Source organism: Toxotes jaculatrix, chromosome 10 (genome assembly GCF_017976425.1).
Source record: "Toxotes jaculatrix isolate fToxJac2 chromosome 10, fToxJac2.pri, whole genome shotgun sequence".
Classification (NCBI taxonomy): domain Eukaryota; kingdom Metazoa; phylum Chordata; class Actinopteri; family Toxotidae; genus Toxotes; species Toxotes jaculatrix.
In genome coordinates, this window is record NC_054403.1 from 24,353,764 (window position 1) to 24,372,597 (window position 18,834).

The 18,834-nt window shown below is 40.7% G+C and overlaps 1 protein-coding gene across 8 annotated transcripts in view; it reads right to left on the minus strand.

The window, feature by feature from the left end:
- Positions 1-18,834, minus strand: part of LOC121187984 (LIM and calponin homology domains-containing protein 1-like) — an 83,788-nt gene that overhangs the window by 27,058 nt on the left and 37,896 nt on the right. For 6 of the 8 annotated variants that reach the window (XM_041047429.1, XM_041047430.1, XM_041047428.1 and 3 more), the window contains exons 4-7: positions 16,306-16,412; positions 6,420-6,450; positions 3,018-3,128; positions 1,273-1,471 (exon numbers count right to left, since the gene is read on the minus strand). In XM_041047429.1, the coding sequence (XP_040903363.1) occupies positions 1,273-1,471; positions 3,018-3,128; positions 6,420-6,450; positions 16,306-16,412 (448 nt within the window). Of the gene's footprint in view, positions 1-1,272; positions 1,472-3,017; positions 3,129-6,419; positions 6,451-16,305; positions 16,413-17,063; positions 17,379-18,834 lie in introns of those variants that run through there. The other 2 variants (XM_041047434.1, XM_041047436.1) reach the window with 2 other exon arrangements.

The following is an 18,834-nucleotide window of genomic DNA, read 5'->3' on the forward strand; positions in this document are numbered from 1 at the left end:
GACTGCCTGATGAGCCTTTAAACAATAATCTGAGTTCAGATTCTGTGTCGACAAACCTCCACGATCCTGAAATGTCCTTGCCAGATGCTGCTCTGTCACTAAGACTGACCTCTGACCTCCCACTGACAGGTGGGCAACTCAAAAAGATCAGTAAATCATAGTATTATTTAATCCTACTGTGTTTTTAACACACTTAGAATATCAGCAGAAAGTTGAATAAAAGGAAGAGAAGGGGAGGTGTGGCTGGCTCAAAACAATCATTTTAATACAGTTAATCATAATCAATATTTATAGTACAATGTAAAGCAATATCTGATGTTTCAGTGTCTCACGGTGTTCAAACTACAGCTAGAAGTCTCCAGTGTTTTATTTCTCTCCGGACACAGATTTGATGCGTGAATAACAAATTATTACATGGGACTGCAATGTTTCCTCTGATTGAAAACAAATGGGCATGTGGTTATAAATCAGATCCCTTTTATGTGCAATAACTTTTATTTCTTGAATCAGAATCGGTTTTTCCATGAGAACGAATAAATCTAATATTTTGTGTTTTATGTCACCTGACACTGTCACATCATCTTGGCAGAGCCTGTGTTAACATTACATAACTGAGATGTGTTTAAAACAAAACAGATGTGACAGCATTTGTTATTCTAACTGGACTTGACTGTCATCAGATCTGGGTGAACCTTGAGCTGATAGGGAGAGTTATGCATAGAAAGTATAAAAGCAGACGGTGTAAATGATTAATTAAGTGATAAAACACTGGATCCCTAACATGTAAATACATTTACAGTGTATGGACACTGTGTCTTTATACTAAATTTGACACTGCCTGTGCTGAATTTCTTCCCTTTCACAAAAACATATGGCTGTGGCTAAGATGAAACAATGGCCATAGATTGACTTCAAAACAGCCCTGAGATCGTTCTCTCAAAGAGCCTTTGACTAACACTGGGCGTTGCCCTGAGAAAACACAGGGAGGAGAACAACAGGCTTTACTACAGTAGCATTAAAAGGACAATGCAGCTCATTTATCTATATACTGTATCTGAACACCACAGCTGACCCAAACAAAACAGCCAGTGCCGAATTACTTCCTCCAGACAAATGGCTGTGACTAAAATGACACAATGGCTATTGAACAGATTTAACCTGCAACCTTTAGCTTAAAGGGGTGGTCATTCTACTGGTAGTGAACTGGTTTCGGTAATGTTCAGTGTGAATGTGAAGAGTGTAAAAGTGTGTAAAAAGTAGACCATGTCCTACCATCGCTGCTGCCGCGGGCGACCAGGACGTCTGGCGACGGGGTTTGTCGTGAGCGTGAGCCGAAGGAGTCCAGGCTGTCGAACGAGTCCTCGCGGCCGTGGCGTGGGGGGGAGAGAGAGTCGCTGCGCTCGGAGTCCCAGCAGTCAATATAGCCACTGTCACGAATGCTGCGTTTAGGGCTCTCTGCCTCCTCCGCCTCCTGAACATTCATGTACACGCGCACACACACAGAAGTTGAACAAAATGAACAGAGGTGTGTAAAATGCATGTATACAAAAGGAAAGAGACACAACATTTGGTATAAAGTGATGAAAGTGATTAAAGTAACCAAGCATTGAGAAGGAATCCCTTTTGCACAGTCCACCCATCAGCCGTTACTGTCTTTGAACTTGTGCTGTGTGTCCCTACATTCATGTCCACTACAAACATCTCACAGTGACTCTGCACAGTCCTCCCACATCCATCTATCTATCAGCCTCTATATTTTCTCATCTTTTCTTCAACCTACATCCCTCTTCATCACTCTCTCTTCACCTCAGCGACCCCCTCCCTTTGTCTGTCTACAGTTGAAACGTATCTATGCAGCTAATGGAAGGTGGGGAAAGGCCTTTCCTGTCTACCAACAGACTTCCTGTTCCTGACCCCGGTGCCGTCTTTGATGCAGCTCCCAAGCCCCCGAACAAAGTCTTTATTTTGCTTTAAGCTTTTTAAGATTTTTTTAATTTAAAAGTTTATTTTATCAATGACAGAATTTTTCACCAAACTTTGACCAAGCTGTTCCTTTTGCATTTAGCTGGAACCTATACGTTACCTTTCAGGTTTTGTTTGCTCAATTTGCACTAAAAAAACCCCTGATATTCCTGGTTTTATAGGGTTGCTTTTGAGAAATCTCATGGACGGATGTCTGAAAACACGTACAGATAAATCCAAAACTACTCTGCATGGTTAGACACCACTAGTGGGTAAACAACCTTTTGACTGTGCTCTTATCCTGAGCTGCACTAAGTGAGCAGATAAAAGTGCAGCTGGGCTACACATTCACCTGCTTCTTGCTTTTCAATCATCATTTTTGTAAGCCGCGGCTTATATTTAATAAGCATTAGAGGTGAAGTGGGAAGTGGCAATTTAATCTTGAATGTGTGCACCTCATGTGCTTTCCTAGATTTTCAAATCCCATTTTATTATTAATCTTTTTTTCTTTTTTTTTCATGGAAACATGGCTCTGTTTTGGTCAACTGCAATGTGTGAACATCTGGGAAAGTGATGAGTTGTGCTGAGTTGGCAGTAATTCTAAGATTTATAGAAGAGCAAAGGGATGTCATATTGTGTAATAAATTGCATGGGGGTGACATCATGGTTATGAGTGGTTGTCAAATTGTGTGTGTGTGTGTGTGTGTGTGTGTGTGTGTGTGTGTGTGTGAGTGTGTGTGTGTGTCTTGGGGTCTAGGTAATGCCTTTCTGTCCCTTTGAGTCTGTACAGGGATGGAACCAGGTTGAGGTGAATGAAACTAGAGCCCAGGATAACAGAGGTCATCACTGGACCTTGGGTGGAGTGTGTTATATGCTGCTAGAGATGATTTCACTTACACTCAACAAACAAAATCATTCAGTGCATTGCACAGTAAATTATTTGGTGCTTAACTTTTGTACTGAATAATTTATTCATACAACCACGGACTGTGTTGTCCATGTAGCATAGATTTTCGTTTTCAGCCCTGAATATTACCAAATGTGACTTAACAAACCTTTCGCATCTGTGACAGCAGGCCCTCAAACTCTTTCAGGTCCAGCGTGGGCCCGTTGTAGGAGGTACAGCCGTTGGCAGCTCGACCCAACCAGTAGATGGTGATTAAAACCTGAGGGGAAGAAAAATACAGCCAGGCATCATGATAAAATGAGATGATACTGTTTTTAAGGAAAACTTCTGTCAAAGGATGCTCCAAGTACGACTCATGTTTACTTATACACCCTTTAAATTCAACTTGTGTGTAAGGAGTGAGGAAATCCATATGATGATGTGCTTGTTTATGTGTGTGTGCATATGTGATGTCCAGATTCATTAAAAAGAAAAGATAACACATGCTATGCCACTCAAGTTATCCCCCAACTGAGGCTCTACGTAGATAAAATCTTATTCATTTAACAATAACATCTGTTTAGGCATTTAAAACAACAACACCACAGTCTTAAATTCAATCGCACAGCTCAAACTGGTAGATCTGCCATGTGTAAATACAGGAACGCATGCTAACATATGAAACACCTTACGACTCTTCTAGACAAGTAAAATGGCTACAAATAATATTTTGCTTTATCGTGGTTGTATTGAAGGAAGGTGAGAGTGCCTGAGGAAATCCATCCTCCTCTATGTTCCTATAACTTCCCACCTCCCCTACACAGCAATGCAAGCTGGTTTCCTGGTCATTAAAAGCCAGCTTCTTCCAAAGACGTTACATGTTATCCAAGGCGTGCTGCACAAACATGACAAGACCGCATCATTGTTCTCCCCATGAAAACAGCCACAGGCACTTCTCCTACAAACGCTGAACAACCTCTCAGGGACCGATGTGATTTATATTTGCCTGTTAGCTAGCTCAGCCCTGAGTGCATAAATGACCAAGTCAATCTCATCTCTTCCCAGCACAGTAACCCTGTAAAAATCAGTAGCTGAAGAAGGCCATACATCTGTAACCTTATGCCATGAAATAATGCTGAATGTGACAGAGGAACCACAGCTTTCTGCATCCACGGTAACTCCTTCTGGAGTCAGCCAAAAACCTAAAATGCAGAATGTACAGACTGGCTGTAGCCACAGGGAGATCACACAGAGCTGCACCTTTAGCACTGCTGGCAAAGTGTTCCCAGCTATATTTACTGTGTCCATGTCAACCGGCACTCCACAGGGATTGCTTTGATAAGAAAGCTCAGCATGGCTTAATGTGTTTATTTCAGTCATACTGTCAGAGTAAACACCCTCCGTCGTTCAAACACACTTGGAGGAAGAGCAAAGCAACTAGTCTGTTGATCAGAAGAGAAGGGGGCTTTTCTGTTTGATGCTGTGTTGATTCCTAAAGGGAAATTTATCCTTTAGCCCAAAGAGAGGGTTAACCTCACTGAGCTGCAGCTCTACAGGAGGGAGGGATTCAGTGTCTTGCTCAAGGACACCAGATCACCTGGCATCAAAGCAGAACTCTGTTCAAATAGATCAAAACTGGTTATACATTTGCAGCTTTGACATTAATCTTAATGCAAATTACCTGCACATCTTGCCATCGCACAAAATACCTCTAATATACAAGTACTGTGCTAAAGCAATACTGCAACTGCTTTGGTTATGGCTCATTATCAGCACATTTTACTTCCCCGAGCAGCAGAGTGTATTGCTTCTGTGTCACCAGTACAATGACCGCATACGTGCCAGCTCCCACTGGAAGTGGGTCAGCACCAAATGTGTTTCAGTTGCATACTCATGTGCTTCAAACACATCCATATTGATCCCTGCTGTGCAACCACAGTGGGGAAACATGCCACAATTGTGCTCACATGATTTAGACATACAACATCAAACCTACTACAAACGACTGTACAAAAACCGAAACTTGGACACGAGCATCGAGATACAGTAGTTCAACACGCCAGTGGAATTTTGACTGACAGAAATGTAAATGAAGGGCCTGACAGGTAAAGTGATGCACAGTGTCACAGTTGCTTTGCCTCTTCAGTTTCAGCAGCTGTGTGCTCTGGCAGATGTGGACAGACCTGTCAAAGAGGTTCCACTGAGTAACAACAATCATCTCTTTGTTTCATGTGCAAACACTTTGGGGATTGCGCACACAAGGGCATGAATAAACCCAAAAATGCACCTACAGTATGAACACATACAAACAAGCCCATGCATGCACATAGTTATGCACCTATCACAATCTGCAGACCTGTGGTGGTACATCTACATACACAGTTCCTGTATTAATCATCAAAGTACACACATGCACAATTAGCCTTTCTTGTTCCCACCTGCACCTGCTAAGTCTCGAGGCTCCAGCAATATTCCATCCATTCATGCAGTACCCTCTCCTTACTTCAAAGTCCCATCTGTTTGCTAAACAAAACCTTTACTTGGTGCAGTTCCTTCACCTCTCAATATGTGATGTGCAGCAGAGGCTGCTGCAATCAAATCCTAGTCCTCAGCCAGAGTCTGCAGGGTAGATCCACAGTGTAGCAGCATTTCGTAGTAGCAGCTCCTGGCTAGAGTAATGGCTGCTGGGTGTTTGCAGGCCATTTGTTTTTTGCTATTGCTGCAAACGCTGGCTAATGTGGCTGAGAGTCCCTGTGTGTAGTCAGCTAAATGAGCTAGCAGCTCAGGCCAGCTCTGCAGCTTGACACATTAACTTGTACAGTGCACAGCAGCAGCATCACAGAGAGGGAGAGAAAGAGACAGAGAGGGAGAGACCAGCTCTGCTTTGACTGCAGAGTGGGCAGGGCTAGCACTATGTGTTGTACTTCTTAAAGCAGCATTATTAGAAAAAGAAAAAAAGGATGCTGAGGCACATTCGTGTAGACACAAACAACAACGGGGCCGTAAAAATGAATAATTGAACAGCAAGTGCAGAGAAACCTCAGTAAGCAGAACAGAAACTATACGTGGTAGAACATGCAGAAAAATAACAGAGCAGGGATGACATGTGTGAGTATATGAGGTAAATATTAAAAAAAAAAAAAACTGAAGCACAAATAAAATGAAGTAAGGCTACATAGAGCAGAGCTAGCAGTTAGAATGAGATACTGTAGAAAGAGCTTCAATACATAAGTCAGTAGGTAACGCTGAGTGTGTAAAACAGACAAAGCAAGAAGAGCTGAACTGAGCTACAGTAAAAACTGACAACTTAAAGCTAGAATAGGCTGAAGCAGTGCAGACAGAATACACGGTTTTCTATCAGATGTATTTACTCTACGTAGAACAACACGGAGCTACTGTCGGCTGATCAGAAATGGCAGAGCTGGAACAAGTGCGATAAGAGCCACTGAAATAAAAGATAGTGACAACCACAGCACAAACAGAAACACTGGGTCATAATAACAGTCTCCATCCAAACATACATTTAGCACACAAACAAATTATCCCACTGTAATCCAGAAGTATCACTTACATTCTTCAGTTTTCGGCTGCAGTCACTTCCCCTGGGAAATGAGGCACAGAGAGAGAGAGAGAAAAAAAAAAGAGAGAGGGATAGTTAGACAATGAGTTCTGCTGTTATTTAATGAAAAAGTTACATAAAGATAACAGCAGTGTCTTTAAGACTCACAAACTCCCACATATCCGTGCAAAACAGCAGCAAAGACTAAACTTATTGAAAATATATAGGAATCTGCAGTGACTATAGCCCACGCAGGGAGAACTCACAGACTCTACACTTGTATCTCTGGATTGGTGATGGATTCATTTAATATTCCCAGCAGTTATGTTCACTGACAGCAGAATACTTGTGTCAGTTCCTCTGGATCAAAGAGCAGAGCTGCTGTTTTGCACCAATATTCATCATTCACAAAGACAAATCCTTTTTCAACACAACATCAGAGGAGACAGACGTCACAGTGGTGGCCAGATGGTCCGGCTGCCAAGTGATCTCTGGGAGGTGCAGAGCAGAAACACCACAGCAGTGGCCACTTAGCGCCACACATGCTGCCAAAATGAGAAGATGTGGATCTTGTGGATCACCACTTGAAGCTATAAATGGGAAGTGGAATGAAGCAGTTGTAAAGTTGCCCCCAACACACACTTGTGTTGTGGAAACAGACACTTCTAGGCTAAGAGGAGTGCGAGCAAAAATACAGACACATCCACAAAGAGAAACAACAACAAATACGATTTGGATTCCTCTATTATTCCTGAACTGTGACTTTTTTATTACAAAAGGTGTGTGTGGTAGAAACAAAGACATGCAAGAAGTCACACAAGAGATTGACTAGATGGACAAGAGACACACTTTTCAAAGTAGTCATAGCAAATCACAAAATAATGCATAACAGTGTGTTAAAAAAAAAGCTAATAATTATGCAACACAAGAAAAGTTTACAGTTTACAAACTGTGAACTTTCCTTGTTCTTTAGGCAGAGTTGAAGGCAACAAGGAACTGCCACAGTTTTCTTGCCAGAGTCAAAGTCACACCCAAATGAAAAATCCTGGTCATCCTCATGCCTCAGCCTGGATTATGATCAAAAAAGCTCTAAATCTGTGCTCAGACTCATTGGGTTAAATGCTCTGTAATATAACTAAGTGCTAGCCCAACACAACCCTCACAGGATAATAAATAATCTCTCAGAATTGTTATTTAACTATATATAAGCCAAAGGAGAGAAGACAGGATGAGAGGGACTTGTCTGGTCCTAGTTGAGAGGACGCTGGATGAAGAACTTTGCATGACTGGAAAGCAGTTTCCAGGGTCACAAAGCCGAACTCCCTCAACGTTCAAGCGAAACCCAAATTGCAGCTGTATGGGTTTTCCATGACAGCAGTGACCTGAGACAGAGAGAAGTGCCCCTCCTCCGTCCTCTTCATCGTCCTCTCTTTGTCAGCTGACTAAATAAACATCGAGACAGGTAGCTTTTCTCTGCAGTTACCTTAACCTGAGTGACAAAGACAATGGATTCCACAAGATATTAGATCACATTTTGAGGCCGGGCCAGTGTAAACATCTGTCATATTCTACCCCTGAGTCAGTGTCTGTCACTGTCAGCACCAATATCTCCATTCAAACAGTGTCAATGAGACACAGAAGCATTATTGTCAAAAGATGTATGATCTCAAAACTACTGTTATAACCATAGAGATAACACAGAGCAGTTACTGGGATTGTTTTTACTGTCTTTTTATTTATTCCTCTTAAAATCTATACATCCATATATAATATTTAGTTTAAATATATAGTCTAAAATGAACAGTAAAATGTGCAGTGACTTACATTACAGGACTGCAGTAGAAATTGAACGATGAACTTAAAATCTGGCCTTGGTTCTAACACACACTTAATCTTTGTATTATTTTTTTGCAGGATTTCAAAACTCTGTGTAATTTGCTCGACATCAGAATGGAAACACAGCCACCCTCTCCTCTCGTCCACTCTGCCTGGCAAACTGTCACTTATCTTGGAAATCGATCTGTTTCCATCAACACTCAGAGGAACAGGGGATATTTCAGGCCTGAGCTCATAGTGTACCAGAACCTGCCTGTCTTTACGTCTCGCTGTCCAAAGCTGTTTCCTAGATGAGTAAATGCCTGTCCTGAGAGACCCAGGAGAGGGGGGGGGGGGGGGGGGGGGCACCAAAAATGTTTCCTGTCATGGGTACGAGCTGCAAGAAAATAGCATCCTGAACGACAGAGGGTTACATAACCACTGAAAATAGCACAGGGCCACTTAAACAATGACACCACTGTTTCCTATCTGGTTTGTGATTGTCAACTTATTCTTGATATTTCTAAAGTGAATCATCTTTCCCAGAATAAGACAAACCAGTGCAGCAAACATGAAGTTTTACATATTTGTAATAAGCATTTTAAAATAACTGACATTAAGTCTGTCACTATTCTATTGCTCAAATGTGGAGATAAACATAATTATCTGATCTGCAATCACCTGCTTAAACGGAAAATTTTAAGTATAGTGAAAACCAAGTGCAAACAGCAGTGCTTTGGACTCAGCAGCAGGGGGGTTCCTAAAATGCACTGTCTGCAGAGTGCCTGGTTTTCTAAAACTAGCTCAGGTGAGGCAGCAGAGGCACCGTGAACGAAGGGAGCACACAGATCGGATTTAGCGTGGCAAAATTTAGGCATGTGCAGGCGAGACAGGGAAAAGATTTGTGAACATGAAGTGAGGGACCCAAGTTAATGACATTAACAATAGAAAATTAAATTAAAACATAAACTATTACTGAATATGACACTAGTGTCCCCATTTAAATTGGAGCTAAATCAAAGTAACAGAGCGTTTACTGTAAACATGCACACAGGCTCGGAAACAAAGGCCACGTAAACTCTGGACTACGCAAACACACATTTGCACACACACACACGCACAGCTCAGTGCTTTTAAAGAATTCCTTGTCCTGACAGAACCAGTCAAGCAGCTCCTCCTGAGACCAGCTACCATTAGCACTGTCCCCCTCTCTCCCCTGCCTCTCAACCAGCACCTAAATCCAAACCCTTCTGTGAATGACACCTTATTGATGCACAGCCAGCATGAGGACGGCACATGCTGCACACACACTCTCTCTCTCTCACACACACACACGCATACAGTATAAATAAATAAATAAATAAAAAACTCCATGCACTTGTCTTTGTTACCAAGCAACAAAGTAAGAGTCATGGCTCAGTGTGTGATGTAAAGCCTCTTGTTATGTTTGGACAGAGGCTATTTGTGTGTAACAGACATGCCATTGTTGCTTTCACTGACAGACTAAGATTCAAACTTCCATTGACTCTCATTTACTTATTTGTGTTGGCAGTGAACTGGCTGATGGTCTGATGCAGAGAATGACAGACAGGGTGACTGACAGAGAACGACACACAAAGAAATCCACAGCCAGTGTTACAGACAAGCCATCTATTAACACACAACTCAAGTGTTCATCAACATTCAGTCCATTTCTAAAATATACTCAAAAGCTCCACAATGGCGACCTGAGGTAGGACTGTTTTGTTCACTTTAGTTTCCAAGATCAAGACTGAACTTTTAACTCTGACTTTAAAGCTGACAATATTGAGAAGTCCTTAAAAATGCATAGAAAAGGAGTTCCGGTTATGGCGGCCATGTGAGAAGACGCGTTTTATAGTGCTCTGCTCAGATTACTAAAATAACTAAAATAACTTCTAAAATCACTCTCTTCTAAAGTATTCTCACAACAAGACGCAATTGTGATGTCGAAACCTGGGAAATTAAGTAAAGATAGGAGCAAAGTGTCGAAGCAGCCAAAATTAACTGAGTTTCGAGCTGGCAGGGAAACACAGAACAGCGGTGGAGAAATGGCGGAGGAAAACTCAAGTGGAGTTGGGGAACTTGGAGGTGAGAAGGCGGACACAATATTGACGGTTCTGGACTCCATAAAAACTGAGTTTTCCGGAAGATTTGATGGAGTAATGACGGCATTAACAGATATGAGAAAAGAAGTAAATGAATGCACACAACGAGTGTCACAGGCGGAACTAAGAATAGCTAATGCTGAAGACGAAGTTGCTAGCTTGCAAGCTAAAGTGTACACGCTTGAGTCGAAAAATAAGACACTGGAGGATAAACTTTTAGACTTGGAAACAAGAAGCCGTCTTAACAACGTGAGACTGGTTGGTCTCCCGGAGGGAGTAGAAGGTCGGGACCCGTGCTCCTTCTTAGAGAAGTGGATACCCGAGGTGTTGGACGTCACATCGCCCCGAGCAGTGGTTATTGAACGAGCGCACAGAGTTGGACCTCCGAGGGATCCCGGTGCACCACCGAGGACACTAATAATGAAGTTTCTCAGCTACAAAGACAAGCAGGCTGTTATCTCTGCTATGCGGAACAAAAAAGATGTCCGGTACAAAGACCAGCAAGTCAAAATCTACCCGGACCTAGCTACGGGAATACATCAGCTGAGGAAACAGTTCGACCCGATCCGCCAGGAGCTGAGGAACCTGAAGATACGCCACGGAGTGATCCATCCAGCGAAGCTGATAGTAACGTACAAAGAACGCACCTACACATTTAAGTCTGCAAAGGAGGCTCAGGAATTCATCAATAATATACAGAAATAGATGGCTGTTAATAAACGTACACACTAACAGAAAGCTGTGCTAACTAAAGAGCTAACTGTCTATAATAGTTTATAGTTCTGATACGTACATTGATGGATGTGAGAAATAACATAGAAACATATTTGGAGTTTTTCTTTTTTCGTGGAAGAGAGTGAAGATGTATATCTTAGAGCAGTAGCAGTTGTTATGTGAGTAAGAACCAGAGCGTGGTATGACTGATCCTCATCGTGTGGAACGGTCACTAGCGGTAACAGGAGACGGACTTTTTTTGGGGAGGGGGCCACGTATGTTGGCTGAAGGGACATGTTCGTGTTTATGTTCATATTCATGTTCAGAATGTAGGACTCTTGTTCATAAGTCCGATTTTGTTTTGCTCCTCTTTAGTTTTTCAGTATGGTTATATGCTTTATTAGTATGTAATATAAAACATGTCTCAGGTAAAACTTAAATTTGTTTCTTGGAACTGCAGGGGTCTACAACAACTAAAAAAAATTAAGCAAGTTATGAACAGGCTGAAGGAAATGAATTCCAAAATAGTGTTTTTGCAGGAAACTCACCTTTTGGAAGGGGAAACAAAAAAGATTGTAAGAAGGTGGCAAGGGGGTGTTTATACAGCAGCTTTTTCATCTAGAGCTAGAGGAGTCATGACTCTCATCCATCAATCAGTCCCCTTTCTAGTAGAAAACGTTGTTAAAGACAAATGGGGTAGATATCTAATAATACAAGGCTCCCTGCTGGAGGAAAAGTTAAATTTAGTAAATCTGTATGGTCCAAATATAGATGACCCCAATTTTTTTGTAAATCTTTTTCTAATGCTTTCAACCCTAGGAGGGAAACACATAATTGCAGGGGACTTTAATTGTGTTTTGAGCCCGAGTGTAGACAGATCTACAGGTTTAGATCAATCCCATACTAGGAGTCGAGAAACTATACATTATTTTATTAAAGAATTAAATTTGCAAGACATATGGAGAGAATTAAATCCGCAAGACAAAGCCTTCTCTTGCTATTCTAGCACATTCCAGACATACTCCCGAATAGATTTCTTTTTAATCTCATCTGAACTAAGGGCAAAGATACACAACTGTTTCTATGATAATATTGTGATTTCAGATCATGCTCCTTCCTGTTTAGTTTACACGGATAATAGACTAACAAAAGATCCTCCTAGATGGCGATTTCAGCACAAATGGCTACAAGATGAAGAGTTTGTTAAATATATTGCGAGTCAGATAGACATGTTTTTCGAAATTAACACAACACAAACGTGCGCTTGCACAAAATGGGAAGCCTTCAAAGCTTTTATTAGAGGACATATCATTAGCTACATAGGTTCCCAAGCAAAAAAGGCCCAGCGAGAGAGAACGCATTTGGAGTATAAAATAAAAACCCTCCAGGATAAAATTTTTAGGAAAAGTGACCCCAGTCTTGAAACTGAACTGCTAATATTAAGGGCTGAATATAATAAATTGTCTTCCACCAGGGCAGCCTCTAGCCTCTTAAGGTTAAATCAAACATTCTATGAACAAGGGGATAAATCTGGAAAATTATTAGCATGGCAGATTAAACAATTAGAAAAACAAACACCAATTACAAATATTATATCAAACAAAAAGTCATTGTAGATCCCTCAGAAATTAACAATATCTTTAAACAGTACTACAAAGACCTGTATGATGCAGGAGATGAGGTTGACTCACAAAGACTGGGGGAGTTCCTTGATGACTTGGTCATGCCACATGTCTCAGGCGAACATAAACAGATGATGGATTTGGAAATTACAAAAGACGATATTGAACATGCTATTAATAGTATGCAATCAGGGAAAAGCCCCGGACCAGATGGTCTACCTATGGATTTTTATAAAGCATTTAAAGAAAGATTGTCAACACCACTATTAGAGATGTTTTTAGAGGCATTTCAAGAAGGTAGTCTTCCCTCATATATGAATCGTGCCCTCATCACTCTATTGCCAAAACCAGGTAAACCTCCTAATAAATGTGAAAATATGAGACCAATTAGTTTGCTCAATTCCTCAAGATTTTGTCTAAAATTTTAGCAAAGCGCCTACAAGAAGTTTTACCATTGATCATTAATAAAGATCAAAATGGATTTATAACAGGAAGGCAAGGCTTTCACAACGTTAGGCGGGTACTGAATATAATTTATTTTAATAAAGAGGCATCAGATAAAGCACTTTTATCATTGGATGCTGAGAAGGCCTTTGATAGGGTCAAATGGTCTTATCTCTTTAGTGTTTTAAATAGATTTGGTTTTGGAAATAACTTTATAAAATGGGTTCAGATTATATATAAAAACGCTACAGCAGAAATTTTAACAAATGGGAATATATCAAAACCAATAAATATTGGCAGAGGCTGTCGCCAAGGTTGCCCGCTTTCACCCTTATTATTTACATTGGCAATTGAGCCCCTGGCAATAGCAGTGCGGACACATCCACAACTTGGAGGAATAGTTGTTGGTCCCTCAGATCACAGAATAGCGTTGTATGCTGATGATATCATTTTATTTTTGTCAAATTTGAAAATATCAATCCCAATCTTATTACAGTTAATTAAAATATATGGTGAAGTTTCAGGGTACAAAGTAAACAATGCCAAGTCTTCAATTTTACTCCTTAATGTAAATGAGAGAAGAAACCCAATTGCAGAGGCTATCCAGTTTAATGTGGTGGAACATTTTAAGTATTTGGGGGTACAAATTACGCCAGATTTGGAAGGTGTTGTTAATGCTAATTATGATCCTTTAATGATAGAAATTACTAAATTAACTGAGAGATGGATGTCACAACCAATATCCATGATAGGTAGAATTAATATCCTAAAAATGAATGTTCTGCCAAAACTACTATATATGTTTCAAAACATTCCTCTACCGCCACCTTCAGACCTTTTTTTAAAAATAAAAAAAATATTTGTGGGTTTTATTTGGAACAATAAGAGGGCAAGATTACGCTTATCCTTGCTGTACTTACCATTTGACCGGGGAGGTTTAAAATGTCCAAATATGCTGTGGTACTACTGGGCTGCACAACTGAGGTCCATGATGTTTTGTTTTTCAAAAAATGAATGTCCCCATTGGACTGAAATGGAGTCTTATAATCTTAGAGTGTCTCTTCCTTTGTACATACACTCAAACACGGTTAAAAAATTAGGGAGACAGACTAAAAACCCAATGGTAAGAAATATAATAAAGATTTGGTATGATGTCAATAAGTACTTGAAGGAATCATACCCGCTATCTCAACATAGCCCTATTTGGGGCAACCAGTTCTTTGCGCCAGGTAGAGCAGATGCCACATTTAAAGTATGGGCTTCTAAGGGGCTAGATTGTATTCAGAGCCTCTATATGCAGGATTCTAATATTATGATGTCTTTTGAAGAACTTAAGCAGAAGTATAGTCTTCATAGAAATCATTTCTTCAAATATCTTCAGTTAAGAAACTTTGTTAGAGTAACCCAAAATAACCTCAACAAACCTCCACTCTCATCTCTAGAAAAAATTATGATGAAGGACAAGATACAGAAGGGTCTCATTTCAGAGATCTATAAGCTATTAATATCTCACTCAGTAGAATGCACAGTATATAAGGTTAATGCATGGAAAGAAAATTTACAAATTGAAATTTCAGACGAAGAGTGGAGGGTAGCATGCAGTAAGGCTCATACATGTTCCATAAGTACACGTCTAAAATTATTGCAATTTAAATGGATAATGCGAATGTATATAACCCCAGTGGACCTAAATCGATATAATAGTAATGTACCAGACATATGTACAAAATGTATGGAAGACAGAGGCACACTGTTTCACTGTATTTGGCAATGTAGGAAAATTGAAATGTTCTGGGAAGAAGTACGAAAAATTATTGAGAAGATCCTGTTAAAGCAAATTGCATTAGATCCTAAGCTCTTTCTGTTGGGTGTGTACCCAGAGAAACATAACTACACGAAAAGTGAGAGAACATTCATGGACCTTGGTTTTGTGTTTGCTAAAAGAAGTATCGCACTGTTATGGAAGAGTAATCAAGCCCCAAATACTGCACAGTGGATTAAACAAATGTTAACAAGTCTTCCTTTAGAAAGAATAACATATATATTGAAGGCTAAGCAGCAAATGTTTGAAAAAATATGGAGGCCCTTTATAATTTTTGTGAAGGATTTTGATTTGACTGGGGATCAGGTAGATGGCTAAGGATAGTGGACGGGGCAGTTCCTTAATATTTCAATAATAATTAAACATTTCAAATGTTTTGCAAATTACATTATAGAGGCAATTATATGTATGTCTAATGAAGCAATTGTTGTATGAGAGGAGCATTATTGTCGTTACTGCTTCATTGTTGTCGTGTTTCTTGTGTTTTGTTTTTTCTTTAGCAGCAATGAATACTGTTTTTTTTTTTTTTTTACATTGATGGAAAACTACATATGACTGGCTGCATGTATGTTATATAAAAGAAAATGCCAATAAAACTCTTTTGGAAAAAAAAAAAAAAAAAAAAAAATGCATAGAAAAATGGAAATTTGATCTTTGATCTTTGATCTGCTGCTAAAGATCATAAGATACGATCAAAACTGTAAATAAGCTTTCCTGTTCACCTGCATTCTACCATCTACTGGTAACAGAAACTGTCAAAACTTTACAGTGTTTTGTTTTGGAAGAACAGCGCCCTCTTTCTGTCTTGTGCAGTACAGGACAAAGCCATTAAACCTCAATTTACATAAATATGTCTAAATTAGCCTTGATTAGTTTAACAAGATAAAAGACTGAATTTGATTAAAAACTGATTTTTCAAGACAGCCATGGCTAAGAAGGCTGCATTAAAGGCTGCTGTGGCAATAAAAAGAACATACACACAAAATAAATAAACAAACAAACAAATCAGCCTATAAGACTGCCACAGACAATATCAGATCCTTTTCCAATTTTCCTTTTTTTTTTTTTTTTTAAACCATCTTTGTCCTAATATGGGGAACCCACAACTGAAACGCAACACTCTAGCACAGGCTACACTGGTGTTGTTTTCTGGACATACTGCATATATACACAGATAAGAGGGATGAGGGGGAACAGAAAGAGATTGACTTTTAAAGAAGCATAAACAACTTACACCTCATTCAGCCTGTTCAAATGGTGGATACTGTGCTCTGGAATAAACCTAAAAGACGCACCCACACACATATACACAAACTCACACACCTGTTGAGAGGTAAGGTAACACTGAGTCTTACTTGGTAGTGGGGCGTGTCGATGTGTCCTGCAGGTCTCCAGGGTCAAACAGCTGGGAGCCTTTCAGTCCCAGCTCCTCACAGCCACGAAGAAACACACTGAGGTTGTCCTGCAAGAAACACACACACACACACACACACACACACACACACACACACACACACACACACACACACACACACACACACACACACACACACACACACACACACACACACACACACACACACACACACACACACACACACAGTGTCATCCAGGTAAATACGTGGTTAGCAGATATACAAGGTAAAGCGAGGTCAGGTCCATTCACTGCACAAGGTCTCAGCTCGGATAAACTCATGACACACTCTCTCACTGTCTTTCTCTCTGAATCACTTTAAAATCACACGACTGTCACTACTACACTACAGCACAAAAGAGAAAGTAAAGTCTGGCTTAGTAAGCCTGTCACACTGTGACACACACACACACACACACACACGTACATTAACCTTCTCCTTAAGATAAACTCCGTTCTAACCTAAACTTAAAACCAAGTCTCTACCCTAAAATAACCATTTACAGTGCACCAAGTGCATTCGAGGGCTCTCTGTCAGACAAACACAGAAACATGTTGGCCAGAAATGCAGAGATATAACAACAAGACACAACAAGAGTCCAGATCATTGTACTGATCTGATGGGGGTTTATGCTTCTCTCTCGTGCACACAAACACACAAATGCACACAGTCTTTGCACAACATGAAAATCAGGATACCTGCTCAACAGAAACGTGACACCACCTGGTTTTGTGGCCGGATTAACGTAGGTCTCCTCTTTCAGATTACTCCCAACTTTCACTCTTCACCTGATGCTTCCTTCTAAGTGTTCTCCCGTTTTTCCGTCCTCATTCACCTGCTTTTCCTCAGTCTCTCCCTCTTTCTCTCCGTCTCTGCTCTTCAGTCTCTCCCCATCTTCTCAGTCTTCCTCCCTCTCACATCTCTGCGCTCTGACAAACTCTTTGTTGGATGCAACCTGAGCCGAGCTCTTCTCGTTCCCAGGTTCTCTCTCTCTTTGTTTCTATGTCTCTCAATCCTTCTGAGGGCCACAGCCAAAGCCCTTCCCTCTCTCCCTCTCCCTCTCTCTCAGGGTGTCACCATTTCCTCTCCACCCTGATTGTCCCAAACACTCACTCTCTCTCTCTCTCTCTCTCTCTCTCTCTCTCACCCACCAAAACACAAACACAAATAAAATACAACATTCTTATATCCACATATAGCACGCACACATTTTGAGAAAATGTTGTCTTCAGTGTACATTATGTCAAGTGTACAGACACACAAAACTAAGAGACTTATTTATATGTTACACACTCACTGGTGTAAGAATACATGCATGGCTACAAACACATAAACACACGCACACATTTGGAAACGCTTGTTCTCACGATCCTTTGCCATTTGTTGCAAAACACCTCCTGCAAACCCACCCTGCAGCTTCCTGTGTTTTTGGGACAGCGCCATCTCTGCACTCCTGGTGAGGCAACACCACCCCCTCTCATACACAGACAGACACACACACACTTATACACACACACTCGCCCATCTCTTTGTTAGGGGACATAGTAATCTCCTCTTCTGGCAGTTTTACTCCTAGGGAGGACACACCTATAGTGGAATTAACTGGGTCTCTCTCACACACTCACACACTCACACACTCACACACTCACACACACACACACACACACACACACACACACACACACACACACACACACACACACACACACACACACACACACACACACACACACACACACACACACACACACACACACACACACACACACATAGCTGATCAAGGTCATATCTGACTCTGAAAATGAAAATCAAGGGCTTTCTCTTTCTGTCCATTTGCATCCAATTAATATCAGCATGGGCTCTATGTAAGGATATTTTCCAGACATCAGAAATGAGTTATTACTTGGAACAATAAATGATTCCCTTAGGGTGTGGACAGCCTGCAAGAGGGACTCCCACTTTTTGTGTCAACTATCCAACTAAACAGATCCAAATATGACCCAAGTGAGGTCATTAAGAGAAAACAACTGGGAGTAAGAGTAGTAAAGAGTAACAACTGGGAGAACTTTTTTCCAAAGTAAGTTCATAAACAACTGCTTGATATCTATTTGTTTCCAGATAAACACTTCTCACAGTCATCTCTGACCAGAAACTCAGTTGGTGTTTCAGTTTTGAAGAAATCTGGAAGGGTAAAGTGGAACACTGAACCCACTCAGTAACTGTGCGTGTTGGGCAGCTTGTATTTCGAATGTCCTGGAACAACAAACATCAAAACAAACGATTAAACAGGCTCATTTCATAGCAGTTTGCGTAATGGCAAACAGAATAATTTAGCGAGCGTTTAGAGAGAGTGTGTGTCCTAAGATGTGAGCATAACTTTGTGGTGGTTTTGCAGGTCACTGCCACAGGAAACTGGGCGTCTACTGCAAAGACCTGACTGACAGCTCAATGTGTTTGTAGAAGGATTGG